Source organism: Gopherus evgoodei, chromosome 1 (genome assembly GCF_007399415.2).
Source record: "Gopherus evgoodei ecotype Sinaloan lineage chromosome 1, rGopEvg1_v1.p, whole genome shotgun sequence".
Lineage (NCBI taxonomy): Eukaryota > Metazoa > Chordata > Testudines > Testudinidae > Gopherus > Gopherus evgoodei.
Window position 1 is genome coordinate 99740243 of NC_044322.1, and position 19772 is coordinate 99760014.

General features: G+C 39.8%; 1 protein-coding gene across 1 annotated transcript in view; it reads right to left on the minus strand.

Moving 5' to 3' along the window:
- The window catches only part of NALCN (sodium leak channel, non-selective), a 335712-nt gene that overhangs the window by 61095 nt on the left and 254845 nt on the right, over window positions 1-19772 (minus strand). Inside the window, 1 exon segment of the mRNA XM_030568085.1 lies at window positions 2349-2422. Coding sequence (XP_030423945.1) covers window positions 2349-2422 — 74 coding nt within the window.

Below are 19772 nucleotides of genomic sequence, written 5' to 3' on the forward strand. Positions count from 1 at the left end.
CTCGGGTTTAGCTGTGACATTTTATCACATTTCACACCCATGTTTTTCAAGATCCCTCTTTGAGGCTCCACTGTCACAAAAAACCTCATATTTAGTGACTTTCTGCACCAGCAAATCCATCCCATACGTTGGGAAAATGATTTCTTATGTTAGCATGTTAATACCGAAGCTGTGACACCTATGGTGGGCCCAGTAACTATAGTATAGAAATGGAATCATCGGAATCAGCAGAGTATGGAAACAGTTTGAGGCAGTTATTCATTGCCAAGAAAGCTACCTGTTCCTCTTGCTCACAAGGAGGCTGCTTCTTTGTTCATGAATAAGCTACACTCTTGAGACTATTACTATTTGAAGGCTCTATGCATTCTCTGTTTGTGTGTAAAAGGCAGATGTGCCAGCAAACATTTTGCCCCAGGGGCAGGATCCCCTTACCATCAAAACTTCCCCACAAGGTCTCCAAGGAAGTTTGATTTTGCAAATCTGGATGAGTAAGCACCTGGTGGTGAATATAAATTAGGACTGCTTGTTCCGCTGTCCTGTGAAACTGTCCCTGAGGAGGGGATTCCAGGGTCAAATGTTCCCAGCGAGACCTTGGAAGCATAGATTCTGCAGATGCCATGCTCTGAAGGGAAAAGTGGGAGCAGGCTACTAGCAAAGCAGAAACAAGGAGGATCTGTGTGGCTGCCCCTTGCCGTGAGAGCCAGATAAATTACCAGGAATCCAAAGGTTCTGAGAGCAGAACTGCTGACTTCTTCTGAGGGAAGGAAACCTCACTATTGTGATAAAAGAATTCATAGGAAACTCTGTGAGTTTCAGTTGTACAGTTTCCTTTGTTCTACATGAATTATTCTTGCATCTGGAAGAATGGAGCCTTAAAAAGATAAAAGCAGCCCATGAGTGGATTTCCTATGGGATACTGTCTGAGCTGAACTTTGAGCTGACTGACGCTTTGTGTAACCCCACTGGAGTCAGTGGAATTTCATGATTATAAATCAGCAACCTGTGTGTTTTCATCAAATGCTGCTGAGAAGCCAATATATAAAAATGTATTGTAAGGCTTTTGACTAGTGTGCAGAAACTGTACTCATTTCTCCATGGGGCAACTTCTATAAAACCAAGAGACACTTAGGTAACTGAAATGCGTATTAAAAGAATCCCAAGTTTCATTTGCAATGAATACTTTTGGCCTTGCAGTCACATCTTGACAAAGCATATCCAGTTGAATTGCTAATTGGTCACATTTACCATAGTTTTTAAAGACCGCTAAAGTTGTGTTAATCTCTATGGCATTTACTGTTACTTATTCTCTAGGAATATTAAAAACAACAACAAACGGTGGCTGCTATAATTTTTTCTCAAATTGTATGTAATTATGAGGCACTCTTCAACAATATTCACAGTTCAGGACTTGCACTGAACTCCTGTAATTTCATACTGGAGTGCTCTTCACGAAAGCATTGCAATATTTATTCTCATTTCACAACTGTATTTTTCTAATCAGTTATTCCTGATTTGTACTTCTATTTCCCTATTAGTGGTAGTTTACAATATATATTGTAAGTGTGCAAACTTTGATGACACACAACTGTAGGCAGCAACAAACTAATGCTCTATAAATTGTTGGCACAGATTTTACATATGATTTGAATGTTAATAATACCAATTTAAACAATGTAAAACAAAAACTGGCATGAAAAGCTGTAGCAAGGGGAGAACTCAGGGAATAATTTTATGACATGATTCTTGCTCCTCTGAGACACATAGGACCATGACAGTGTATCCTTTCCCATGTTGCTGAGCATGTGCTGGGACTACTTTTGCATGTGATCACTATTGTAAGGTGTCTACAATCAGTCCCACAGAGTTAATAATCTACAGGTCTTCTCTCTGTGCTATCTTGCATAGCTTACTTATGTGTTTGGTAGGAGTACTCCACTTGGGTTCCTGTGCAAAGATTGTGCTGGAATTCCCAGGCACGAGTGCAAAATAGAAGTGCTTTTGAAGAGTGATATCTTGGTTAATTCTAAGGGAAAAGGCGGAAAAAGCCAAAATTTGACTCTATATTATAAAACACGATCCCTCTTTTGGCACTGTGTCCATGAATAATATACCTTCAGAGCATGGTATCATCGGTTATTATCATTTACTCAAAGAGGTAAAAACAAGTTGTGTTTTTTTAATGCAAAGAGATACCCTGGCACAAATATTAAGCACACACTGTAAACTGACTTAATACTTTAGCACTCATGCAGAAGAAACAGATTAGAAATAATTCATTACTCATTAATGAGACTCATTTGTCATCCAAAAGATAAAAAGCATAAAATCAAATTATTCCTGTTTGTTACCTAAGGATTTTATTGATTGCTGTCTCCTTTTCCAGAAGATTTCTTGCCCTGATGCTGAAAACAGATTTACGGAGCTATAAAATAAAACAAGACAGTGCAATTTTAGTTGCTATATCGACAGTAATGGTTAAGTGCATTTTCAGATTGACCGGTCAACACATTATGTGATATACACTTCCGCACAAAACACATGCTCATAGACAAGCATAAATTACAACATAGTGGCCTCCATCGTAAAATCAACATTTTCCCTGCTGCTCTATTACTGATCTCCTGTTGACATCTCCAGGTGAGAAGAGGTGGAAAATGATCAAAGTGGCCTTTTCCACGAAGTGCAGACTGATTCACTGCTATCTCCAGTGATACCTGAGGTGCTAGCCTCTTTCTGCCATTGCCTGACCTCCCCACATCTGTGCTATTTGTGGAAGAGGAGACAGGGTGAGCATCAAAATTTGATCTTCCCTCCAGCACTGTTGCACTGGCTACCTTGCATGCCCTATATCAGAGGTGGGCAAACTACGGATGTGGCCTGTGGGACCGTCCTGCCCGGCCCCTGAGCTCCTGGTCTCAGAGGCTACCCCTCGGCCCGGCCCTTACTGTTCCCTCTCTCCCACAGCCTCATCTCACTGCGCCACTGGCGCAATGCTCTGGGTGGCGGGGTGGCGAGCTCCTGGGGTAGCGCAGCTGCAGAGCCGGGCCTGACCTGGTTCTCTAAGCTGTGTGGCAGCGGTGGTGTGGCCCAGCTTTAGCTGGGTGGCGCGGCTGTAGCACTGCCAGCCACCGGAGCTCTAGGCAGCATGATAAGGGGGCAGGAAACAGGGGGAGTTGAATAGATGGCAGGGGAGTTTGGGGTGGTGGTCAGCAGGCAGGGGTGTGGATAGGGGTTGGGGCAGTTGGGGGGGAATAGAGGGCTGAATGAGGGCAGGGGTCTTGGGGGGCCAGTCAGGAATGAGAAGAGGGGTTGGATGGGGCAGCAGGGGGCAGTCGGGGGGGGATTCAGGGGTGGTCAGGGGACAGGGAGTGAGGGTGTGTTTCCTAGGGGGGCCATCAGGGAACAGGGGGCGTTGGATGGGGCAGGAGACCTGGGGGGGCAGATAAGAGGTGGGGGCTGGGCCATGATTCCCTCCCCTAACCGGCCTTCCATACAATTTCCAAAACCTGATGTGGCCCTCAGGCCAAAAAGTTTGCCCGCCCCTGGCCTAGGGCATTGGTCCAAGCAGTTTCAATATACATGCAAAATATGTCTATTCAAATGTACAGAAACTTGAGAAGCTTGAACTTTCCCTGACTTTTGACACTTCCATGACTCTTCTATGAACTAAAATACATAAATTCACTGATTTTAAGGCCAAACAGGACCATTATGATCACCTAATGAATAAATGATAAAATATAGAGCCTATATGCTTCCACCACCGTCTCATTCAGTTCTTTTCCATTCTGTGCTGGTACTGGGAGAAGACATGGAGAGAGTATAAACACCTGATCTCCTTATCACTGCCATTCAATTCCCACTGAACTGCTTCCCACAATGGAGGTAAGAACACAAAAACTTTTTAAGCTGCTGCTTGATCTGCCTGGCCCCCTGCCTTGGTCATCTGTCTCCACATCCTGGGCTCTACTGCTGTTTCCAAGCGAGAAGAAGGAGGCAGCATAAAGTCCAGCTTTCCTCAGTGGCTGAGGCAGCCAGGCCTATCCTTTCTAAGTCACCTTTCCCCTGCTGTGCTAGTTTTTAGGGAGAGAGGACTTGATTAATTAGACCATTTTTATAAGCAGACATTTTTCTTTGTTTCTGTTTGTTTGCTTCCTTGCTCCTGGTAAATGGTAGTCATATCTTGTGAGGATTATTTAAGCCTTCCTGGAGGCTAGAATAAAGGCACAAACATACCACAAGAAAGACATTGCCAAGCCCAAGCACTGCACTGTTGGGATTCCCCCTAAGACCTCTTTCCACTCAGCTTCGAAGAACTCAGTTTGACTCCAGACTTTGTCACTCATACAAAAATGCCACACTGAGCTGACTAGACTAGAGCACATCACAGGTTCAAAGTTACACAGAAACCCTCTTTATATACATTTACACATCTGATTGCATTTACTATACATTGCATCACACTTTTTGGGACTGGCTTGGTTACTCTGTAGGAACCAATCCCCGTACAGCATGCTCTGTTTATGCACTGTCCACGTTCAAAATACTCTTTACCTTGTTTTTAAATTCCCAACATATTTTGTCCATTGATATCCTGTTCTTTGTAAACGGTTCCTTTGGTATTTCTGCCACTTATCTTAGCTAGTTGAGACATTCTGTCTCAGCTCACTGACCCCTTTATCTCTCTCAGTTAACACAAACATTCTGTTCTCAGCCTGTTGATCTATTTACTTCCATAAGCCTGTCTCTCATGTCAAGCCAGGCCTACATTCCACCATCTTTTTCTCTTTTATATTAGCATTCATTTCATTCATATCATAAGTCCTGCCTTTTTGTGCTTTCCTTTTAAAGTTTACCAGGCAAGAACACATTTCCAAGACGACAGTAGCTGTAATCATTTTAACCACTATTAATATTAGGCTCCAAGTACTAACCAGGGGAGTGCAAGCTCATCTCCTCTGGTACAGCCCAACAGGGTATTTCCACTGCATGTACAGTATTGCCCCAGTTTCCTGTTGCTCAGCTATTATTTGGGCAATGGGTACCAATGGCTCTATTTTCTCTTGTACTAAATCAGTTGTGTTAATGGACAAGGGAAGTCTAGGTGAAAAAAGATTGATCACCAGTGACTTCCACTTGGTGTTGTCTGTTACAACCTCTGTCACATTCTCCTTAAACTGCACACTTGGCCATACGGCATGGGTTCCACCCTGAGTCAGAGAGGTGAAGTTCAGACAAAATCCATCCAGGCTCCCCTGACATGGTGTCGTCCCCATTGAGAAGCTGTGATAACCAAGAGCACATACTGTCTCTCCAGGCTGTATCACTTCCTTCACTCTCTCTTTAATGACTATTTGGGCCCAACCTTCCTTGCTTGTGGTCCTGCTCATTCGTACCGAGCACTCTAAGAACCATTTGTACTTGATTCATTTACAGTAGGTTGTGCTTGTTTCCTCTTATCCTCATGTTGCCATCTTCACACTGGGATAATGCTGTTTATGGGTCCCATTCTCTATTGTACCCATGCTCTTAACATATGCCAAATCTTTAGGGCCCCCATCCATATAGAAATAGCAATCATAACTGGCACAGTCAAATTGCTAATTTCATGTGGTTCCTAGGATCCAGGACATTCTAGCCTACCAATATTGTAAATTCCTTTTCCCACTAGTGTGGTCCATATAAGTGTGCTGTTTAATTAACTTGACCATTCCACCAGTTAATTTTTTTATTTCCTGAATAGAACATTTCCTGAATGCATAACAAGTTTAGTAATATATATACTGCACACAATTGCTTGAGAAACATTATTATTATGTAACAAATTAATTACAGTATTTACAGATATATTAATTCATTTCAAAGTTTGCGCATTGGAGTGCATATCGCTAATAATTGACACCTTCTGCTGCAAAGTTAAAGAACTAATCTCCCCTCCTTTTTCAATGGCTTTACCAAATTAATCAGTTAGTGGGTTAATTTTAAGATATAATCCCTCAATGTCATAAAAATTACATAAGGAGACTCCAACTCCAGTGCCACCCAGTATGGCTGCAACTGTGTCCTTTTTGGCTCTACAGTTTCTGTATCCTTGGGAATATGGCTCCCACTGGATTCTGCCATAGTCAAATGTGTGCCCTGATACTGTTGCTAATCCATGTTTTACTATGTGGCCCGGCAAGTTCCAGGTGATCTGCAAGTAAAGAACATTTTAAATAGAGGAATAAATCATAACTGAGGAATTTATCCATGCCTGCACCTTTGATGAACATGGGGCCCTAGGCATCTCTCAAGACTTGACTATGTCAGCTATTTAGGAATCATTTCTATAACCTCTAAGTAATCAGAGAAAAATTTAGGATCTTCTAGCAATCCCATCCCTATGTTTGACCAATCTGAAATAGTATCTTTAGGCACATCTCTTTAAAGCTATTTAATTGGGCTTGTTTCATACATTTGTATTTGGCCTAGGGATATAGGCATCAGGTCTTCAGAAGACTATATTTTTTGGTAGTAAAAAAAACTGAAGCAGCAAGTATTTTTGTTTCTCTCAAAGTCCAAATTGATTCTGATTCATGGTAAAACTTCTTTATTTTACAGACTTTCTATGTCCTTAAAATACATTACTATATGCCAGGTGACCGTAAAATGTCACTGTTTTGAAAGATTCTATCTTTTCTTGAGCAAAACCATACCGTTGAGATGCATAATATCATTGAAAGCAGTAATTTTTTTTCTAAACAGTTGCCCTTTTCAAGTGTAGATATTATGTTTTGTAAGCTCCTTCCCATGCATGCTTTTAACCTGTGCAACCTAATAATAATGTTGATTATTTTTAAGAATAATTTTTATAAAGTAAATTACAGCTACATTTTCAAAGCACCATACTTTTGAGAACCTTCATCTTCCCAGAAAACCTGGGAGATGTGCATGAAACATTTCAGGAAGATCATTGTTTTTGGGGAGAGCTTGGTGTTCCCTAAGTAAAATAAAGTAGGTGTTGGGATTGTTGAATATAGGAAGAACTGGACGTTAAACAGGAAATATTAGTACATAATTTAAGTTATAACTGAACTGGCATCACAGAGACTTGGTGGGATAAGTCTCACAACTGGAATATTGGTAGAGAGGAGTATAGCTTGTTCAGGAAGGATGGGCAGAACAAAAACAGAGGTGATGTTGCATTCTACATCAAGAATATATACACTTGTTGATCAGTTGAAAATCTCTGGGTCAAGACAGAAGGGCTAAAAATAGGGGTGACATCATAGTAGGGGTCTACTGTAGACCAACAAATCAGAAAGAGGAGGTGGATGAGGCATTTCTAGAACAAATAGCAAGAATATCCAAAACACAAGACCTGGTAGTACCCAGTAGTAGCAAGACATCTGCTGGAAAAGTAATGCAGCAAAACACAAAATTTCCAATACGTTCTTGGAATGTATTGGAGACAACTGTTTGTTTCAGAAAGTGGTATAAGTAACTAAAGAACAGCCATTTTAGACTTGATTCTGACCACTAGGGAACAATTGGTAGCAAATCTGAAGTTGGAAGGCAATTTGGGTGACAGTGATCATGATGCATGAATTGGACAGGGTACTCCAGCTCAGGCCTCAACAGTGCTGAGTAGAGTGGGACAGTTACTTCCTGTGTGTTGCATATAACACTCCTGTTAATACACCCCAGAATGACATTAGCCTTTTTTGCAAGTGCAGTATATTTCCAGGTTTCAAAGTTTTTCTTAAGTTTTTTTCTATATTAGATAATTAAATCAAGATGCTCCCTGCTTTAGTGTCCAAATTTACATAGTGTCACAGACAAAATGCTACAGCATTGTAAGTGAGGACATACACTTCGGTTTAATGATTGTTGTTTCATTTAATAATGTCTTTATGTAGCATGCTGGTACATATAAGGAGTGTGGCAATTAAAACTTGTGATGCCTGCAAAGTTCCTGAATCATGTAGAGGAAATTATTAGTGGTTTTAATGTAGAAAAGAGAATACTTGATCACATGATATAGATTTAAGTAAGTATATTATACTCTATTAAGTTTATTTTAGGTTACACTGATTTAGCCTGCTGTTTTCTTTTATTATATATTGTAAAATGCTGTGAAGACTCACTAAGTATATGGTTATTTATTATTTATTTGTTTGTTATTTATACAGCCCATAAAGGTGAACAGTGCAATGACAACAGTGTTATATAACCTTTAATGTATTGCATTATTATTTCTCAATGGAAGACAGTTCCCTGCTTTTGCCTACAACATCTGATTATTGTTAAATATGTTCTTAAGAACTTTTATTTTAAAGAACTCCTGCAGGTTACTTTATTCGGAGTGGAGCAACTGTGGCACATCAGCAAACCACTCTTAAAGCTTCATCAATAAAAAGATTTTAGATGGATGTCATGGAAAACACACACTACTAGGAAACCATTACCAGGGCTCTTCTTTTGATTCTCAGATTCCCAAGAATTTATTAGTGCAGGTGCTGCCTGAGAACACAGAATTAAGAAATTATTGATCTGTCTCTAATGTTTCTTCAATAAGTGCTGGCACATTTCACTACTGTCACTGACAGAGTGGATTTAAAACAGCCAGAATTACTCAATCCTGATAGGTTTCAGAGTAGCATCCGTGTTAGTCTGTATCTGCAAAAAGAACAGGAGTACTTGTGGCACCTTAGAGACTGTTAACAAATTTATCTGAGCATAAGCTTTTGTGGGCTACAGCCCACTCCATTGGATGCATGCAGTGGAAAATACAGTAGGAAGATATATATATATACACAGAGAAGATGAAACAATGGGTGTTACCATACACACTCTAATGAGAGTGATCAGTTAAGGTGAGCTATTACCAGCAGGAGAGAAAAAAACTTTTTGTAGTGGTAATCAAAATAGTCCATTTGCAGCAGTTGACAAGAAGTTGTGATGAACAGTGTGCGTGTGGGAATAAACATGGGGAAATAGTTTTATTTTGTGTAACGACCCATCCACTCCCAGTCTTTACTGAAGCCTACTTTAATGGTGTTCATTTTGCAAATTAATTCCAATTCAGCTCTCTCTCGTTGGAGTCTGTTTTTGAAATTTTTTTGTTGTAATATTGCGACTTTTAGGTCTCTAATCGAGTGACCAGGGAGACTGAAGTGTTCTCCGATTGGTTTTTGAATATTATAATTCTTGATGTCTGATTTGTGTCCATTTATTCTTTTATGTAGAGACTGTTTGGCCAGTGTACATGGCAGAGGGACATTGCTGGCACATGATGGCATTGGTAGATGTGCAGGTGAACGAGCCTCTGATAGTGTGGCTGATGTGATTAGGTCCTATGATGGTGTCCCCTGAATAGATATGTGGACAGAGTTGGCATCGGCTTTGTTGCAAGGATAGGTTCCTGGGTTAGTGTTTTTGTTGCGTGGTGTGTGGTTGCTGGTGAGTATTTGCTTCAGGTTGGAGGGCTCTCTGTAAGCGAAGACTGGCCTGTCTCCCAAGATCTGTGAGAGTGATGGATCGTTCTTCAGGATAGGTTGTAGATCCTTGATGATGCGAGGTACAGATATTAGTTGGGGGCTGTAGGTGATGGCTAGTGGCGTTCTGTTACTTTCTTTGTTGGGTCTGTCCTGTAGTAGGTGACTTCTGGGTACTCTTCTGGCTCTATCAATCTGTTTCTTCACTTCAGCAGGTGGGTATTGTAGTTGTAAGAACGCTTGATAGAGATCTTGTAGGTGTTTGTCTCCTGATAGTGAGTCTGACTTTTTATTCTTTCATTTTTCTTAGGAAGAGTCAGTTACCCAAAGTGCGTGCAACAAACCATTATAGCATATGCCAGTTTAAAAAAACAATAATCACAGAGCAATATTGCTCTGCAGTGCCATATGCTGCTGTAAAAGGGTACTGCACATATTTTAATGGTAAACAATTTTTTTAATTTTTGAAAAACCATTCTAAAAATCCAAGGCAGTTCTTCCTGGATAAACAGACTTAGTTCATGAAATAAAAATCAAGGCATCACAGGACAATACTGATTTATTAATTATGCTAGATCAAATCTAATGATTATGGGTCAGATCCTTGGCTCATGTAAAATGGCATAGTTCCATTGACTCCCTCTAACGATCAGGTCCAGTGATGTTAAATATTGCAAACTACTACTGAATATTCAGATTTTGCTATATTTATATGTCCTAGCAAAATTTTAAAGCATACAGAGAGAATTACACAGAAATATTTATTTTTATATTAAATTTTACAGAGCTGGGGAAAGTGCAAATTACATGATATTAATTTTGATATTACACCAACAGGAGGTTCTTAACAGAAGCATGAAGGTTAGTGCAAGTGGGTGTTTTGTAATAAAAGATCTGGATTCATAGTGGACAGTGAAGTATAAATCCATGGAATGTTTTGGGAGCCACTGATACGGTAGATGTAATATACTTTTCCATGGTAACCTCAGAATTGTTCTTCTAAACATGAGGAGTTTGCAGTTGTGTAACGTTAATAGCAATGCAATATTTTAAACATACTTACTATTTCCCATCTGTAGAACCATATGGAAATATTTTTCTGTTCTATCCTAGGGAATGCAAGCAAGAAAATAACATCCACCATGTGTGTTTTACTTGGGAGTTTGGCAGATGTCAAGTGATGGTTTAATTTATATAGCATAGCTGAATGAAGAGCCTGCTGTATATTATATCTGTTATTTAAAAATATAATCTGTATTGAGAGTGAAAACATGTAAGAGTTCATGTAATATATCAGCATTATTTTCAACAAATAATGAGAAAATCTTATGCCAGTTTGGGCAGAAACAAGCTAATAATTCAATGTTAAATTACATTTTGGGGACTCATCGCCTTCAACCTCACTCAAAGATGTTTTGCAGATCATCCTTTAAATCAATACATGATTTATTTGTTAAGTAACATTGATCCTTTTGTGTCCATTCACGTGGTGCCCACTGACTTATTCTGATGGCTAACTACTGGCTCTTGATGGCTGGGCACATTGCGCATATGCTGATATGTTTCTTGCTTGAGGAGTTCAGCTACCACAGAGGTGAGCACAGTATAAGTACCTAGACAGACAGTCTGATAGACAGCCAGACATTTAGGGTCACAGTCTCAAAGATAATTAGGCACCTAAGGATGCAGGTAGGCATCTGGTGGGATCTCTTAGAACACCTAAGCTGGTTAAGCACCTAAATCCCATTTAAATCAAAAGGAATTGGGCACCTAACCTGCCTAGGCTCTTTTGGGGCCTATCTGCATTTTAATCTAGCCCCGAGACAAGACTGTCCTCGCAGAGCAGCCAAGAAAGTGAATTTCCATCAGATCATTCCAACAAGGAGGCAGGGCTTGACTCTCTCCATCGACTGAGTGGGATGACAAAGGAGTTTGCCCCTAGCCCCGTGGCACCTTCAAGACCCTTAAAGCTCTGACTCCTTCTTTAGCCCTCCATAGCAACATGGCTCCTACAGAAGCCATGCAACCGAGAGTTCCCTGGAACATTACCAGAAGTGAGAGAGTGATGATTATGCTGACAAGGTTACGGTTAATTCATGATGGCCCTCAGGACTTGGAAGGAGTAGCATTTCTGCCACCCTTAAATCTTACCTCCTCTTTACTCACAGAACCTGATCCCCATGGAGGCACTTCTATGGGGTCGGGGGACCCATGTTACAGAACTGGCATTCTTCCCTCCTGTGAACTGCCATACCAAGATCTGACACATCTGCATTCTCTCTCGTTACAGAAACAGAGGGAAAGTGATCTGGATAATTGGTGTTTTGCACCAAAGCCTTAAAAATTTCAAGTGAAACACTGAGGAAGTAGAACACTGAAGCGAAAAGGGGTGGATTAATTATGGAATCCAAAGAGCACCAGAAATTTAGTCTCTAAATTTCATTTCTATTGGATGATAACTATGAAGATTGGTCTCCCCTCAGAATACAATTTAATATAGGGAAGGCAGATAGGTCTTTTTTCAGATAGAAATTTGGATATGATGCCTTCTGCTATGGTGATCAGCACTTTAAAAATACTAAAGGCCAGAGAAAGACCGTAGTAAGAACAGTTTCATATGAATTAATGTTGTTCCTTCTTCTGTTCTCAAGACAATCGTAGTCAGCGGTGTGAAGTATATGTGCTGATTACACACACACACACACACACACACACACACACTTTGAATTGTGAGAATGTGTTTAGCAAAGCTTGACTTTTTCAGTATTCTGTAATTTGATGGACTGGACATATCAACTACTAGCCACAGATTAGTTTTGCTGAAAACATGAAGTGAAACCTTTCAAAATTCATAATATAGGAAGAGGTCTATTGGTTCCTTTCCAGACAGGAACCTGAAATATTTTCACTACATTTTTAAAATATTAACTTAATTAGAAAACCTGGAATGAGAACAGACAGGACAAAATGAATTTTTTTAAAAATTAAGACTGAGAAGAAAAATGAAAGAATCATAAGACATTCTCATAATAGCAGATAAATTGTTTTAATGGCCTTTCTGAATGTCACAGCTGGATTTCTGCAATATCTTGTGATTCACCTGAATAGTTAAGACTGAAGAATTAAACTCTGTTTAATTTAGTGGCTTTATAAGCAAGCTGTAATTCTAGGACACAGGTGAGAAACTCAGTGAAGGAAGAGTAACTAAACAATCTGGTGATCGATTTACAAAAACTTTCTGCAAAGATTAATTTAGAAAAATACAGATAACACTACTATTGGGTGCATTATTTATTTTTCAAAATGCAAACTCCAGTTTCAGCTTTGGAACTACTATACTCATGTTCTACTATGTTCTGTTATTTTCTACTATATTCATAGGTAATATGATAAGTCAGAGACCAGGTTAATAATTAGAAAAGGAAAAGTTAGAATACTCTGGAAGACGACAGAATGCAGCTGCATCATTTGTCCTAATATCTTAAGTCACAAGAACACTATATCCAGAATTAAGTCCCTATGAGTAGGGCCCTACCAAATTCATGGCCATGAAAAACACGTCACAGACTGTGAAATCTATCTGGTCCCCCACCACTCTGAACTCTGGTCTTTTGCATGCTTTTGCCCTATGCTATACAGATTTCTATGGGGAGACCAGTGTCTCTCAAATTGGGGGTCCTGACCCAAAAGGGTGTTGCGGTGTGTGTGTGTCACATGTTTATTTTAAGGGGGCGAGGGGATACAGTATTGCCATCCTTAGTTCTGCGCTACCTTCAGAGCTGGGTGTGGTGCCCCACCAGCAGCAGCGGAGAAGTAAGAGCAGCAATACCATACCAGACCACCCTTACTTTTGCACTGCTGCCTTCAGAGCTGGGTGGCTGGAAAGTGGTGGCTGCTGACTGAGGGCCCAGCTCTGCAAGCAGCAGTGCAGAAGTAAGGGTGACAATACCATACCATGACATCCTTAATTCTGTGCTGCTGATGGTGGTGGCTTTGCCTTCAGAGCTGGGCTCCCGGCCAGCAGCCACCACTCTCCAGCTGCCCAGCTCTGAAGGCAGCGGCACCACGAGCAGCAGTGCAGAAGTAAGGTTAGTAGTGTTGCAGCCCCCCTACAATAACCTTGCGACTCCCCCACCCCCAGAACTCCTTCTTGTGTCAGGACCCCTACAATTACTACATTGGGAAATTTCAGATTTAAATAGCTGAAATAATGAAATTCAGGATGGATAAAAATCAATGATTTTTTTTAATTTAAATCAGATTTTTTGATAAAATGCTTTTTGAGGAAAAAACCTATCTAAGGATAGTTTTAATTAAGATATATTATAGCTCAAAGATATCTCATCATGGAATAGGGATTATAAATTCCAATTCTATAGCATGAGACAATACACCTCTACCTTGATAGAACGCTGTCCTTGGAAGCCAAAAAATCTTACCGCGTTATAGGTGAAACCGCGTTATATCGAACTTGCTTTGATCCACCAGAGTGCGCAGCCCCGCCCCCCCAGAGTGCTGCTTTACCACATTATATCTGAATTCGTGTTATATTGGGTTGTGTTATATCGGGGTACAGGTGTATATTCATGTAATGTTTAAGAAAAGTTTTGTAAATGAGTTCATGGATTAGGGACCCAATCTTATGGAGTTAAATTACAAGCATTAAAAAAACGAATGGGACAAGCACTGTCTGCAGCTCATTTTCTTGCAAATATTCTCAATACTCAGTGCCAGGGTGAAAGCTTTACTGCCGAAGAAGAGGAGCTGGCTAGGACACGGAGGTCCAGCAATCATTCCTCCATAATGCCAACTATAATAAACTTCAGAACTAAGGGTGAACCATTCAAGAAATATTTGGTTGCAGATGATATTTTAAAGAAAGTCACACCAGTGAACTGATGGAAGTCAGTTAAGCACTTGGATTTAGAGTCTGTTGAAGTGATAATCTCACTTTTAACAGCAGTAGCTTCTTCTGATGGTGTAGAAAGAATATTTTCTTCCTTTGATCTAATTCATTCCATATTGAGAAATTGTTTGGGACCTGAAAAAGCAGGAAAACTTGTTTTTCTTTTCCAGATTATGAACAAACAGGAAAATGAAGGTGAAGACGACTGAGTTCGCTGCAGAAGCTAATATTTAAATTTCTCATGTTGACCTGGTTGACATAGTTGATTTAATTTTGTTTTTGTTTTTTAAATATTTCATTTAACTATTTTAGTTAAAAACAATTTTAACAAAAACAAACCTGGTTTTAAAAAACTTGAATGTTTAACTAAATTCAAAAATTCATATGCTTGTTTTGTTAAAATATTATATGTTTGCTGTTGAAGAAAAAAAATCCACAATACATAATGTTGTTGTTTTAGTTAAATAAAACAATTTAAATGTCTGTCTGGTGATGTTCTCCTCCTAATGCAGCATGGCAAGAAAATCCTCCAAATATTAATGATTAACTTGTTGAATTGGAGATAGTTCACCACCCCATGACCTCATAAGTATCTGCTTCAGTTACCTTCGGTAAATGAAATAACCAAACAATCATTCATTTTCTGATGTAGCTGTAAAACTAATCTGAAAAGTTTTCAAAATAAATCATTTAAAAAATATATAATGTGTGCCTTCTAAAAATGAAACCTACATCTATCTCTGAGTTATTAAGCATATGTATTAAGGTTATAACAACCAACAAGAATGCATTTTTATGTAGAAATCCTTGATTAAATCGAGTCTTCCTGACTAGTGATTTGATTTAAATCAAATCCACCATGATGAAATTTAAGATTTTTCAAATCCTATGACTGTGAAATTGACCAAAATCCTATGACCATGAATTTGGTAGGGCCCTACCTATGAGATAGATTGGCTTCTGACAGTAGGTGATCATTAACATGGGAAAGGGAAACTCAGTGAGAACTATTCCATGTAAGTCAATGGGTCTTTTTCCATTTACTTCAATTATTTTTATTATTTATTATTTGCATTAATGGACGCTACATTGGAACATTAAAATATGCTATAAAATGTGTCAAAGCCTATTTTAACATTGCAATTAAAACCACTTTCTTAAAATAACATCCCTTTTTATAACATTTACTGATTTCTTTTTGCAGTAATCAGAGAAATAATTAACAAAAGAAAGTGACTGCACATCAGAATAGGAGACACTGGAACGAAGAGTAGACGGCACACATTTGAGTATTCTGAAAGGAGTTCTGAATGAAGTCACTGAGATGCAAACCAAACCAAAAAGCAATCTTTCATTAAGAGATGATAGTAAATGTTTTAGCTATCTTTTAAAAAAGACACTAGGAAGAACCCCCAGAATCATAGACCAGCGAGACTTACTTCAGTACCAGAAAACATGTTGATATGATAATTAAAAAAAAACTAAAAAAACCACTCAGGTGAACATGATACACGAGGGCAGTGGTGGGCAACGTGCAGCTCATGGGCCACAGGCTGCCCACCGTTGCACTAGGGCCAAACCAATGCAGCTTCCATATAGGAAAAGCATGCTTCTCTCTAATCTATCAGAATTCTTTGAGCATGTTCACCAAAATAATGGATAGTGGAAAACTGGTTGATGTAATGTACTTGGTGTTTTAAAATGCCTCTGATAAAACCCCATACAAGATACTAGCAAGGAAATTATGTAATCATGATGTGAGAGGTAAAGCACTGTGATGGATAAGAAACTGGATAAGACCCAAAACCAAACAGTCCTGTTTACATGGGGCATGGGGAGGGGGCGACCTGTGAAAGGGCAACATTTGCAGATAACACAACATTGTTCACATTAGTCAAGATTAGAGAAGACTGTGAGGTGGTACCAGAGAGGCCTAACAAAGTTAAGCAAATGGGTAGCATGACAACAGATGAAATTCAATGTTGATAAATTCTTTAGAAAGAATGATTTCTACTATTCATATGCATCACTGCTACTCATTTTTGTTGCCAACTCAAGGAAAAGGAATGGGCATAATTGTGGACAGCTCAGAAAAATCTGCTCAATAAACAGCAACTCTTAGAAGAGCAAACGGCATTATCAGGATGTATAAAGAATGGGTTGGACTGAATAGATATAGCATACTACCACAATAAAAAAGGTGTGTTCTAACCTTGAATTCTGTGTTCCGTTCTGATCACCCTATCTTGAAAATATATCGAAGAGAAAGAAAGTGGTCCAGCACTAAAGGATGAAAATGATTAGAGGAAAGACTTCTATCTGCGGAGAGAATGAAAAGCTTAGTACTGTTTAGTTTGGTTTAATTACAAAGAAGGTGAATAAGAAGGGACATGATAGAATACAAAATAATGAATGGCATGGACAAGGTAGATTGGGGACTCCTATTTACCCTTTTAAATAAAAAAAATAGAGACACAAAGACATTTTCAACAATACATAGTCTGTGGAACTCACTGTCACAAGATATTGTTACAAGACATCTTTCAAGCCCTCTGAGAAGGATTCAAAAAGATTCAGCTGAGTGTGGATCATGAGAACAATCCTGGTTACACTAGACAGAATAAAAATGTGTGGGAGATAGATGCTTTGCCTCAGCATGTTCTTCATATTAATTAACAGTGATGAATATTAAGACAGAGACTTTGAATTGGACTCTGTATTCTAGGGGGAGCCAATGCAGAGAGTAGAGCACTAGGGTGATGAATTCATGGTGACTTGATAAGCAGTGAGTTTTGTACCAGCTAAAGCAGATAAGCAGTGAGTTTAGTACCAGCTATAGCACATGCATAAGTGCTTGGATGAACAGGGATAGACTTAAGCCTGATTTGAAGTTTAGAAGGTGGTTAAATGTTTTGCTGAATCAGAGCCATTAACTCTAATTTTTCAGGGCATACATCAGCCACTAATTAAGAGGGTTAGGAAGAAACTTCCTCTGTGGGCAAATCATTCCATTATCAAGTTTCTTGCACCTTTGTCCAAAGCACCTGACACTGGCCCATTGCTGGATGCAGGATGTTGGGTTAGATGGATCATTGTTACGATGTTATGATGATGGCCCCTAACAGTTTGTGAATCTGCAAGTAAATGAGATATTTGGGCACATTTGGGTCAAATCCTACGAAGTGCTAAACATTTTTTGTGAGGGACTGAGAGCCCTCAAATCCCACTGAAATCAAACAGAATTGAGGACACTTGGCATTTCATAGGGGGGGCTCAGCGCCTTGCAGCACCAGGCTCATAACTGGGTTAATGTTTGTGTACCAGCTCTTTCTACTTTAATAGGCATCAGCAGGATCACATCTGGGAATGAAGCCAAATAACTGGAACAAAACTCAGCTGACTGTCTGCCATTCAGCACAGGTCACCGTGAACACATCACTCCACTGCTCCATGCTTTGTGCTGGCTCTTCACTGAATAGAGTCCAGTTCAGGGGCTCTCTTTCTATTCATAGTACTCCTTGGTATTGCCCCGGTTACCTGAGAGATTGATTATGCCTTTGTGACTATGACCTTCCAACACATCCATTGCAGTGGAAATATGAAACCAAAGAGAGAGACATATGGACCTTTCACACGAGCTGGACCTAAATTACGGAACTCACTCCCTCAAGAAGTAAGAATGGCTACTATCCTCAGAGCTTTTAGAGCTTAATGCAAAACCCAATCTTCATCTTACTTTTCCACAATCCGCTCTTACATTTTCATGTGAGAGACAAAGGAAAAAGAACCCCCCCCCCTGATTTTTGCTACCTTTCAGGCTACTTCTACAGGTGCAGAAGCAGCTCAGATACTTAGCTAGATAAGTACCTAGATATATGAACAGATTTCCAAAACTCACCCCTTCTTTATCTACTTTTGTAAGTATACACATGAATATCAAGACACATTAAGCCAGAAGCACTTTGAAAGTTCATCTTAGAAGCCTATCTGTTTTGAAATGTGATTAAATAGTTATGTGCTGTTTTGTATGGTCAAAAGATGAGCCAAGTTATGAGTGAGTTTCTTCCTAACTTGAATTTTTGACAGGGTTTGCTGAAGCTGTGTATGCTTTATAGAATACATTCTGGACAGTTTTTGTCATTTTGATTCTAGGTTTGTGGTAAGTTTTTCTGCAGCTTTGTTGTAAGCACAGGAATGTGTTTCCAGATTTTTTTTTGACTTCTCATTTGCTATGACTCTGCATCAGTCTCTGCTGTGAGTGCCCCCGCTACCTGCTGAAGTGTAACCTCCTTCTAACCAATCATTCTCCCCCTCCCCCAGCAGAAACAATCAAGTTCTCCTGTGTAGATTCCAAGCACTGACCATTCACATCTTGTTCCAGGATGATATGGGGCACTCCTAGCAGGCCACCAAGGTACCTGTCATGCATACATGGAAGTGAAAATGAACACCTCCTGGTCAATTCCCGCAGCCCCACTCCACATAATTCTCCCAATCCATCTTTTCTTCTTTCTGTATCCCCTCCCCATCAATTTATTAGATAAAATTTACTGCGGCATCAAACACCTGTACTTGTGTTTTCTTTCACTAATACTCTTTCTTCTGTCAGCAGTTATCCTGGGAGGCTTTCTATAGGCTGCCTCAGAAGCCCTGATTAGGCACTGGGGAGAAAAAACAGGCCAGCACCTAGTCACTGGGAAGTTATGACTTTTCAGAGCATGCATCCAACTATGTGGCCCTCACATAGTTTGAAAATCCATTTAGATCACCTGGCCACTTGGACTTGCCCACAATAAGCAAAAAACAAAGTTTGAACAGCTGCCTTGGGAGCACCCAAGTCACCTTTTTGAAAACTCTTCAGACAAAAGATTTGCCCTCATGAGTCTTAGTGTGCTTGTCCCTATACTATGCACCTACACAGCACTGAAGATTCTGGCCCCTGTGTATTCAGAAGCCAGGTTCACTCTCACAATTCAGACTTAAAGCGTATCTATAGTAAGATTTAAGGAAGAGAAAATGTCCAGATCCATCTAAAGGGCCTGATTCTCAGTTATATTAAGGCCCGTTTACTTTGGTCTGGCACAGTAAAAAGGCCTTAAAGTGAGCAGAAATGCCTCCCTGAGAACACTGCTTTTGCAAAGGCCTTGCCCAGCCGCAGAGCTAATGCAAGGACTCATCACAGGCTCGCTCCCAGCCCCCAGTGTAAAGGGAGGATTGCAGCATCAGAGATATGACTGGATTGCACTATGGCTATTTTCTGCTTCCTAAGACCCATAGAGATCCATGGGAAGCAAAGTGTAAATTAGAGCAGCCATGAGGCTACTCTAACTTATGCTAGGGTTGGACAGGACCCTATAGCCCCTAGAATAGGACCACAAAAGTGCCTTAAA